The 11,778-nt window shown below is 34.0% G+C and overlaps 1 protein-coding gene across 1 annotated transcript; it reads left to right on the forward strand.

Annotated features, from left to right (window-relative positions):
- The first annotated feature begins 6,530 nt into the window (after positions 1-6,530).
- LOC110099607 (putative disease resistance protein RGA3) lies at positions 6,531-8,609 on the forward strand. The gene has a single exon (XM_028701446.1). The coding sequence runs from the start codon at positions 6,531-6,533 to the stop codon at positions 8,607-8,609; it is 2,079 nt and encodes a 692-aa protein (XP_028557279.1).
- The last annotated feature ends 3,169 nt before the right edge of the window (positions 8,610-11,778 follow it).

Consider the following 11,778-nt stretch of genomic DNA (forward strand, 5'->3'; position numbering starts at 1 on the left):
ATATATATATATATATATATAAATTAATTAAGTGTACATAAATTTCATGGGCAATTATGTCTTTTATAATAAAATTTCAAAAGTAGAACTTCTAAACAAACAATTAAAATTAATTTTAAGTATTAATAAGCACTTTTAAAAATATTACTCAAACATATATTATTATTAAAACTCATTCTTATTGAACGGCTTTTTCTCAACCTCCTTTTCTAAAACTCCTTTTTATTTAAGCATAAACCTAATTCAATTCTAATTAATTAAAAAAAAAAAAAAGCATAAACCTAATTCAAACGAAGCCTTAATTTTCGGGTAGAGCCGGTTCGGACTCCCACGATCTCCCGCGCCCCTGTATTCGCGAAAGCAGCCCCGTCTCTGGGCAGTTCGCGAAAAACCTCCTGGCTTCGGCTCCTCCCAGTTCGCAAGGCTCCCCGCTCTCCTCGGTTCGCAAGAATTCCCCAGGCGGAACCATCTCCCTCCATCTCATTCTCTTTGATTCGCAAGAACCATCTCCTCGGTTGGCAAGGGGCTCTAGGCGGAAACCACCTGGTTCGCACGTCTTCCCCCGCCCGTCTACTTTTGCTTTGCACGACCCCCGCACCTCTCTCTCGCCGGTCTCCGACGTCTCTCGATCCACCAACCATAGGACCGAGCCCCAGCCCGTCTCCCACTCTCGGTTTCGCTCCAAGGGAGCCAGCCCGAAGCCAATCTTGCTCCCCGACCGGCTCTTGCCCTAGCGCCGTTTCCAACAGCCGATCTCCATTTTCCCACAGGATTGAAACAGAACCGAAACCCCTAGAAAGCTGTATCCTTGCTCTCTTCTTCCTCTAGTTGACAAGGAACTTCATTGCTATAAAGGTAACAATCTCCCTCTCTTTGCTTTCTTTTTACTCAAGATATGAGAAATAGATGATCATAGGGATGTCATGGCTTGCTTAATAATTACTGTGTGTAGTGATAAAGCATATTGTGCTGAAACTTCCTTATAGTTCTCTCATTCTAAAGGGCAGCATGTTGTCTGATTTGATCTCTTTGAGTTTGGGCTTGAAAAGTTCTTTGATTGATTTATAATTTTTTTGTGCGTGTAAGAAGGTAAAAAAAATCTGTGGAAGCAAAGAATTGGTGCGATAATAATAAGATTGAGCTTTCTCTCCACTTTGCTACGTGTCGTTGGATATGGGTTTCTTTGCTGAATTGGTCATAAGATCTGATGACTATGAGTTCTTAAGCAAATAGCTATTTGCATTTGATGGATTTCGAGTTTGTTGTATATAGTATTTCAAAATTTAGTATATATGACCATGTCTTCATTCAAAATACATCTTAGCCTCAAGAAATCATGATTAATGGTAATATCCTTATGCACTTTCTTGAATCTTAAATATTACACCATGACTTGATATCATGTTATGTGAAGGTTTGATGTGTATTTTGAAAAGTGGAGGCTGAGTGTATCTTGAAAAGTGAAAACTGAAAAGTATCAAGGTTTTGGAAAGGAAATGAAAATATATGTGTTGAGTGGATGAAAATTGAAAATGTTAATAGTGAAAGGAAGTGTTTTGAAAGCACTTGAGTTAAAAAGAGAAATATTTTAAAAAGTGATCGTGTGGGAAAATGAGATGTTTTGAAAAGTGCTTATATTGAAAGTGGGGTACATAGGTTGAATGGTATATGATTGTTGGAAATTGGAGTGTTTGTGAAATGTATATGTGTTGGGAAGAGTTGTGGAAGTGAAATGTGTAGGGGAATGAAATGCATAAAAGTGTGTTAGGAAAGTGTTGTGTGTAGGTATGAAATGTGAAGTGCATATGAAATGCAAAAATGTTTAAAAGTCAAAGTAAAGTGTATGTGTTAAAAATTGAATTGTAGGCATTGAAAGTTGGAGTGCTTAAAAGGTGCATTGAATTTTGAAGCGTGTAAAAGGGTTTTAAAAGGTGAAGTATGTGTATGTGAATAGTGAAGTGTATGGATGATTGTGAAAAGTGAATCATGTGTGTGTGAAAGTGGATTGTGTGTAAGACTGGGAAGTGTGTCTCTTGAAAGTGCTCCTTATGTGTAGATCAAAAAGTGAACGGTGATTGTAAATGGAAAAGTAAAGCTTGATTGTTGGGGAATGTAAAGTGTTTTTTTTTTTAAAGAGGTGATTTGTGTGAAGGGTGACATGTTACGTAATTTGTGGTTTTTTGATAAACTATGTTTCAATTTGAAAATCTTTATTTTTTATTCTTCAAAAATAAAAATCAATAATGCTCTTTTGTAGGGATAAAAATCAATTAGCATTTAGGCTTTATCCATTTGGGTTTTGGTTATTATAAAGTAGGTGACAATTGACAGTAGGGCAGTGATGTTTATGTGGTCTCAAGTTTTAGGAATGATTGAAGTTCTCAGAACGTATTGGATAATCCTAGCATTTTGGTCAAGGGTGTGAACCAATGGTTTATGAAAGTTTATATCATCATTTCTAAGAATTAAGTTTGCAGCAATCTACCCAAATTAGATTTGGAGGCCATGGCAAGGAGTCTATTTCCCTGGGTGTTCAATTGAATATAATTTCCTATGTCTTCCTTAATTATTATCACATTTTTGCAACATATGCAAGAAGACATTATTGTGGCATCCCCACCAATCCTAAGGTTTGGAAGGAATTCATATAGGATTTTGGAATGAAAGAGATAGGCTGAAGTCAGGAGGAATTGAAGTGCAGTAGAATTAAATAGGTTCATTATCAAAAAATTAAGGGCATGCTGATGATTAAGAAGCCTGGAAGGTGTGATATTGGCTTCTTTGAATTTGTGGTAGGTAGCTTCGTTACAAGATCGTTGGTAGGGTTTCGAGAGGAGGAAGCCCCCTCGGTTTGGCGACTTCGCTTTCCACCAGCCATTGTAAAAATTGGAATACAAGAAGAGAAGATTTGAAGAGTAATGTGAAAATTTTGAACGAGGTTGGCTGTTTAAATAAAATTTCACTAGATTGTACCATACGATTGTGAGATCATACCATATAATTGTGAGAATGTACGAGAGGATCGAGAGTGCCAAAAATCACTCAATTCTGACATCATTAAGGCTCTTAAATATTGAAATAATGCTTTATGATCGAGAGAATCATATGGGTTATTCGATGGAGCACTTTCAAGTTTCACCTTTCTCTAAATATTCTCTTTATTTACAAAGCATGTCACTATACCACCACTATTTACATGAGGGGCCCTTTGGGTTGAGATAAGAAAAAACCCTGAGATTTAAGTATTTAGAGTTCTTCCCGTGCACAACTGCCGATGTGCATGTGACGTGCTTTTGAAGCTATGTGAAAAAAACAAGAATATTAAGTGCCACGTCCTTTGAACTTTAATGTCATCAATTAAGATAAGGGAAGCTTCCCAGCAAAATCTTAAAAATATTCAATAAATAGGATTTTCTCTAGTCCTCTATTCGTTTTTTAAATAGAGAAATTAGAAAAAGAAATGAATAAAATTTAAAAAGAATAAAAAAATGATCATTAGTAGTGCGTTTTGCACAAAATACGGATCAAAACTGTATTTTTCACGAAAAATACTTAAAACGCTAACCTACTTTGTGTTTTCTCCTTGAAATAATGAGTTTATCTTTTCCAAAGCACATCGGACCCCTCTTCATGCAACTTCCACGCAATTGCTTAGTTGAATGGGGCGATGGCGGATAATTTATTTGCAACCAGCCCCTACAAGCTAACATTATTCCTTTTTTTCTTTAAATGGCAGCTGGCTTGCCTTGAGAGTTGAGAGCAGAAGTTTTTGCGAGGTGAGAAGAATACTAAGTGAGAGTTCAGAAGAGAAATAGGCAAGGGAAGTGAAGTTTCTGCCATCTTTTAAGGTTAGTTCAGAAGAATTTTAGATTTTTTTTTTAATATTTTGTTTAAATATTTTTGTTGAGAGTAGTAAATGAAGGGTTTTGGTTACTTCTGAATTATATTAAATATCTATGATATAATGATAGGGAAATTAGTATTTATGAATATTAACTATTTATGAATTTTGATAATATTTTTTAATATGTTAATGTTTTTGAAGGAAAATAACAACAAAACAAGGCATAAAAAATTATTTAATTGCACATATACATTATGAAGTGTAACTTTATTTATGTTATATTTAATATTTTTTCTGTTAACATAATAAATTGGAAAAAAGTTTAAACTGCAGAGAATGTGTTTGAGAATAAAATTTTAGAAATATGTTTTTAAGAAAAAAATTTTAGAGTAAATGGAAATTTTAAATAAGAAAATAGATAAAATTAAATGAAAAGAGTGAATGTATTTTTTTATTTCTAGGGCTTTTCGCATATCCCAGGAGAGTGTATAATATATCATTTTCTTTAGAATTAAAGCCACTTTATTTTAAAATAAAAATCAAATAGGAATGCTTTCTGAATTTTAATTAATTTCAGATATTAAATACTTTAGTTTTAATTAATATTTTATTTAATATTGATCCAAATATTTTGAGATTTTGGAAAATTATTTTCAATGCATTTTTTATTTCTAGTAATTTTTCTATATTTAATCGAGCCCTATTTTGAGAGCTATTGAATTTATATGAATGTGAGTCATTCCTAACCCTTTTTTTTTTTAAATCTATTATAAATAAATTTGAAATTTCATTGCATGCATTCAAGCTCTCTTTCAAAGTTTTGAATAGAGATTAATGGAAGTTGAAGTGTGTTAATCAATCCAATTACAAGTATTTAGGACATTTGTATGTCACCCTTTACCCCAAACACTCCCATGGGTCATTATTAAACTTTGGGAGTGATTTCATGAAGCTTGGAATAAGTTTGGATTAAATCCATTAAAATTCCTTTAATAAATTAATTTAAAAATTCAATTAATTACTCAACTTCGAAAATTCATAATTCATTCTAGACAATTTCAAATTGACTAAACCCAAAAGCATTAGATTCAATTTAAGGTCTAGTGTCTATTAAAAATATCAAACCTCCAGAATTCAGTTAAAATGTCAACATTGTGGTCAAATATAGTTCAAATTTAAATTTGAACTTAAACTTCAAAAATTTATAACTTAATCTAGAAAATTATAAATCCAACAAACTTAGTGTCAACTTACTGATCTGAGTGTCTAATATTTAGAAAAAATATCAAAATTCTAAAATTCATCTTTAATTTAAAAGTTAATTTTGACCCTTTATTTAATGAATTAAAATAATTCAAAAACTAAAAATATCCAATAATTGACTTAAAATTTCAAAAAACTTTAACTTAATTATTGAAACCAGCAATCAATCATTTAATTAAAAAAATTTCAACCCATAATTCTCAACTAATTAAATCAATTAATCAATACTGGTTACTACTGGGTAGTTCGAACCTACGAGGCTATTAACTTCATCCCAAGGAAGTTGAAATAAATTCTACGGCTCTGATGTAAACAAAGATAGTAATCATTTAACATTTAAAATATGTCTATCTTAAAATCAATTTCAAATCTTTAATACTTATTTTGTTTTGCTTGCTTGATGTTACTTTGAAGGCTTCATCTAGTGCTAGTCAAATTAAAAGCAACTTGTAAATTTCCCAAAAAAAAAATAAAAAAAGCAACTTGTTGTGATGAAATTTTAAACACAATTGAATCAAACTCATCCTAAAGATTAATTAAGATTAGTTAATGGCATTTAAAGGATCTTCTTCATAATATGTAAAAGCTATTTCCCTACTATTCTTCTTGTTGTATTTTAATATGTTATGAATAAAATTACGGTTGAGGCAGAAGAACTCATTATCAAGAACCATAATGTTCTTGGCAATAGACAATTCTTTGTTTGTTGTCCTCTTTTTAAAAATGAAATTTATAATCCTCTTCGTCTTATTTTTGGAGTTGAGTCTAATCGAATAAAATCAAGCCAAGTCTACTAAAATTGAGGATGCATAAGATTTTATTTGTATTAAATTCATTTAAATTAACTCGTTCAACTCGAATTGAATTAGCTCATATCTAATTATAATGAATTTCATTAAAATGAATTTAGTTACTCTAACTCAATCATATGAGACTAATTTCAACCAAATTAGTTTTGACTAAGTCAAATTAATTTCAAATTGATTAAGTAAATTTGGTCCCAATTTTAACACTCTCATAAATATCCAAATCAATCATTTATGAATCACACATTTATTTTATAATGATTATTTTTAACAAATTTATTCAATTATATTATATAAAAAGCATTCATTTAAAATGATTTTTCCATTAAAAATCAAACTTCTCATTTATTTTAAAATACATTAATTTTTTAATGCCACAAACTTCATCAGTAGGCTTCCCGACTATTAGAGACTATTTAATCTTCTTTCTTCTAATCTCTGTTTTACTTAGACTTCTACTACGACTACTTGGCAGCTTTGTCTTCTCTCTCACTTATTCTCTGTTACTTGACTTACGCTGGACGTGGCCATTTGCTGCTTAAATTCTCTCTCTCTTCCGAGCTCTGTTTCTCCTACTGTTCAGTTGTTCTGCACTCTCTACCTTAATCGTCGCTGCGATGGAGGGATTTTTTGCTGGTCCAATCATGGAGAAGATCATCAACGCTTGCTCTGCTTACCTGGAAGATCAAGTCGGATGGCAGACGGGCATGAAGAAGAAGCTGGAAAGGCTGCGAGAGAACCACCCCAAGATCCAAGCTGTCGTCTTTGCCGCCAACCAAGCACAAATCAGCGATCAGAACCCGGCTTTCAACAAATGGCTATGGCAGCTCCGAGATGCCATTGATGATGCAGATGACGTGGTTGATGAGCTAGAGTACATGAAACTTCAAAAACAGCTGACAAAAATCATAAAGCTGAGAAGGGTGCGTAACATCATGAAATCCATGAAGAAAAGACTTGTCAAAATTGGCAAACGTGCTCTAAAAATTGATCCCAGCTTGAAGCGACTGGAGGAGGCTGTGCAGAAACTTCATAAAGTTTCAACAACTGGTGTTGATACTTTCCTTCATCTTGTAAAAGGCGCAGAGCAGGAGCATCAGGAGCAGCAGCTTGAGCTGTACAGAGCGCGTGAAACGGGATCCGCGCCTAAAAATGATCTCATCGGTCGAGGCATGGAGAAGGAGTTTGTTATGATGTGGCTGAGGCATCCATCAAATGAGCATCGGGGAACTACTTTGTACGGCAACATTTCTCTTCTATCTATAGTGGGCCATGGTGGTATGGGGAAGACAACTCTCTTGCAACACGTCTATGAAGATGAAATGACGAAGGAATTTGATCTTAAAATGTGGGTTCGTGTTTCCAACAACTTTGATGCGAAAAAATTCATTGCAGATATGTTGGAATGTCTTAAGAAGGAGAGGCCTCATTTGGAGACACTCGAGGCACTTCAAGATAGTCTTCGGACTGAGATTATGTCCAAAAAGTTCTTACTTATTCTGGATGACATTTGGGAGGAGGAGGAGGAGAACAGGCATATCATGAAATGGGAGAACGTGCTTGCCCCTCTGGCTTTTGGGGGTTTTGGAAGTAAGATTCTGTTAACAACTCGATCAGACTTTGTTGCACTGATGTTTGCAAAGGTAATGAAAATCAAGAAGGAAACATTAATATTACAGGGCCTAGAGGAAGATGAGTGTTTGCAGCTCCTCAACTCTCATGCATTTGCTGGTGTAGAGAACCCCTCTGATGATGATTATAAAAAATTAAGAGCCATTGCTGGAGAGATAGTTAAAATGCTTTTAGGATCCCCATTGGCAGCTAAAGTCATTGGTGGTGTTCTGAATTACAACTTGAATGAAGGGCATTGGATGACAGTTCTAGAAAGCATTTTATTGGATCAGAATTCTATCCATTCCATCTTAAGACTGAGCTATATAGTTCTGCCAAATCATCTACAAAATTGTTTTGCATTTTGTTGTATGTTCTCAGAAGATCATGAGTTTGATAAAGATGATTTAGTCCGAATGTGGATTGCATTGGGTTTCATTCAACCGTCTCAAGGAATGACTATGGAGGACATCGGAGGAAGGTATTTTGATGTTTTAGTTAAAAAAGATTTATTTGACAAGGTCGGATATGGCTACAAAGTCGGATATCACTACAAGATGCATGTTTTAATACAAGAGTCAGCATCTAAATTTTTTGCACAGGAATGCGTTGAAGTTGTGGATGATGAAAAGTCATCTCTCGAAATTTCTGAGACTATTCGACACTTGTCTGTTCTAAATGCAAAGCCATACATCTTAAGCAAAATTGAGAAGTTTAAACATTTGCATTCTCTTTTCTTGTTCTATAAAGTTTCTAATCAGGATATTTGCAGTGAACTTATTGAAATATTCAAAGCATTGAGAAGCCTCCGCTTATTATACTTATATGCTCCAGACTTGAAAAAGATACCGGAGGAGATTGGAAATTTGATACATCTTCGATACTTGAAGATTGTTGGTTATAATTTGACTATGCTGCCAAGATGTCTAAGTAATCTCTATCACTTGCAATACATAATCTATGATAGCCCAGGGGAAAGCCAACCTAATGGTGATGATTTTATACCAAGTGACATTAATAAACTTACAAACTTGCGTCGCATAACTTTGCCCGAGAAGGCGAGAATGGAAGTATCGCCTCCTTAAAAAAGCTGACAATTGAGGATAATGATGAGGTGGTTTCTGAAATCTTATCTTCACTTAAGGAACAATATATTGAGGACGTTCCTATGCTTCGGGAATTACCGAACCTTCCTCCCTCTTTGGAACGTCTAACAGTTTGGAAATGTCATCCAGAGCTAGAAGAGCGCAATCGAAAGGATGGAGGCTCCGATCGGCACAAGATCCATTTTTAGAACTTGGGCTTTCCATCTTCTTTCCTTCGTGCGACCAAAGCGGAGCGAGACGCATTGCTCCGAGCGTCACAATTGCTCGCGGAGAGGAGCCGGAGCCCACTGCACATCACATTTGCTAATCTTCTCACCCGAAGACATCGGAATGGTGTGAGGAAGAGACCGAGGAAGCTGATCGAAGGCGAGGTAGAACGGCTGCTTGAGAATCTTCGGCGAAGTATCGTTACCCTTTCTTCTCATTATTTTTTTCCTCCAAACAGCCTCCATTCGTTTTCAAGTTTGCAAGGAGAAAGCCTTCATCGTTCAAGAATGGAACAACGGGAACTGGAAGGTTTTTTTTGCCGTGGAGATTGCAGGCTACCTTCTTCTTTGTCCAACAATTGGGTTAGTTTAAACCACAAACTGATGTTGTGGATTTCTTTGGTCATGTCCAGTTATTTTGAAATCAACTGGGTAAACTATAGATGCTATACCTGATATATGAATTGATAATGTTCTCTTGATTGGCTTGATTTAGAAATGACATCTCTTGTATTTATACCTTCAAATGAACTTAGGATTTATTTAGGGATTTCTATGTTAACTTAATGATTTTATAGATTCCAAATTTTAAATGATTGGAGCTTAGATGATATGTTATTTTCTTGGAAATCTTATAGTTATATTATATTTTATCATTTAAATAGCTTAAGTTATATTAACTTGAAAATTGTAAATTTATATACATAACATCAAAACTGTGCCACTTGTTGCCAAACGGTCCCTATGGGTCAATTTGAGGCGGCTTTTTCTTGTGAGATTGTTGTTATATTTCTATTTGGCGACAATTTTAATTATCATTATTTTCAAAAAACTTTTATGATGAGAAGTAGCTTTTTTCAATATGATTTGTTGTACACTACTTGACCCCTACAAAACAAATAACTTCCAACAATTCAAAGAAGATGGGGATAAAGATAACATCTTTCCAATAATTGTGCATGCCATAAGTTGTTCCCCACTTGCCTTTTTTCATGAGCAGATCTCGTGATCACTATTTGATTGGTTCTTCCAACTTTTGAACTTTCATTGAATCAAGACAATATATACATAGCAGCCCACTGCTACCTTTTCTTTCCATTAACTTCACAAATAACTATTCCTATCTAGCTTTCACATGGCATTTTAATAGCGCATCCGTGGTAATTCTGTAGATTGGTAGCGGATTAAACCGCTATTATAATTTGTGTCTATCCAAGGCTTCTAAAACCGCTGCATAATGTCTTTGCAGCGCATCGCAGACACAGCAGTCGAGCAGCGGTTTAGAAACCCCTGCAAGAAAATTTGTGGGGGTTAAAATCGCCGGAAAATGTATAATTTTGTGCTGCTGTAGCCCATTTTTCTAGTAGTGATTGCTGCGATATTACATAATGTGATTTTTTTTTCTCTCACATGGTATCTTCTGCAAATAAATGAATTGAAGAGTAATCACCATTGTGATTAAACTTAAATGAATTGATGACATTAAAGTAAAATAAATTTAGGAGAGTAGCATGTGGATCTACATTACATTAGGAAGTGGCAGACAAAGTTGTATTTGTGCATGTGACGTGCTTTTGGAGCTTTGTGAAGAAAGCAAGAATATTAAGGCTTCATTTGAAAATAAATTTTTTATTCTAAAAATTTTAATTTTTATGCTAAAAAATTATTTTAAGAAGAAGAAAGAAAGTCGTCCCAAACGAAGTCTAAGTTTTTCTGCATGTCATGTCCTTTGGACTTTCATGTAATCAATTCATTACAAGATAGGGAAATTGCTCTTCTTCAAATATTCAGTTTAATATTTAGATTCACATTTGCAATTGCAATTCAAGCACAGACTCATAATGCTCGTGTGGTTAGATCTATGATAATTTGCTGTGTAGATGTGCATCTAAATATTAAATTGTATATTTGTATGAGAACAATTTATTCTAATGATAAAAAATATTCAATCTTAAATCTTCAAGGCTTTTAAAAATTAGGTTTTCTATAATGATTTTTTAATAAACTATTTTTATTTCAAAAAAAATTATATTTAAAGACTTATTTAGAAAGTAGTCAAGTTATAATTATCCGGCCGCTTAGGCTTTAGTTGACACAGTTGTTTTAATATTATAAAATAATTTTTACAGTACAAATTTTTTTTTTCACTAAAAATGTAAAAGTTACTTTAGGTAGGACGGACCGAAGCAGTAAAAAAAATGTCCAAACGAAATCTTAGTGTGATGGCCTTTCATCTGACCGATCCCAATTATCAGTTTCATTTATCTGTTTCAGGCAACCAGTATCCACCGCAGCGACTGTTTCAGGTTTTCTGAAAATTATGTTGTTTCTCTTGGTTTTGGCCTATTCTGAGTCACTTGAATTGCTTATTGCCCACTGCTTTCTTTGGGTTTTCTCTGTGTAATTTTGTTTTGTTCAGTTTTCTTCCCACAGGTTTCTTGTAATTGAATTCTGATCTTTAATACATGGGGTTTTTTGCCCCGGGTTCTCCCAAAAAAAAAAAATCTTAGTGTGAAAAAAAAAAAACTTAGTGTGCGTTTGCTTGACTTTTAAGTTTTATTATTTATTTGATCATTTCCAGCTGGAATTTCTAGGCACTGTTTAGATCTCTGCTAGGCCGTAGGATTTCAAAGGAACGGTTGAGATTTAGGATGTAAGATTTCCCTTATGAGGGCATGTGACAGTCTTTTGGAGCTTTCTGAAAAAGCAAGAATATTAATAAGTGGCAGACAGACAGCATCCTTTAAAAAAAAAAAAAGTGGCAGCCAGCGTCTTTTTTTTTTTTTTACATTTAGGTCATTTAAGTCAAATTCATACATACAACGCATACATATAGACTCGAATCCTGAACCTCTTAGTTGGAAGTCTAAGCTTTCAACTTTAATGTCATCAATTCAGTAGAAAATAGGAAAGCTTCCCATCAAAATCTGAAAAATATTTAG

The sequence above is a fragment of the Dendrobium catenatum genome, unplaced genomic scaffold (genome assembly GCF_001605985.2).
Source record: "Dendrobium catenatum unplaced genomic scaffold, ASM160598v2 fragScaff_scaffold_1715, whole genome shotgun sequence".
In the NCBI taxonomy this organism is placed as follows: domain Eukaryota; kingdom Viridiplantae; phylum Streptophyta; class Magnoliopsida; order Asparagales; family Orchidaceae; genus Dendrobium; species Dendrobium catenatum.

Bases quoted from the DNA above. Each gene is read 5' to 3' on its own strand.
- LOC110099607 (XM_028701446.1), top strand. From the start codon at position 6,531: ATGGAGGGATTTTTTGCTGGTCCAATCATGGAGAAGATCATCAACGCT.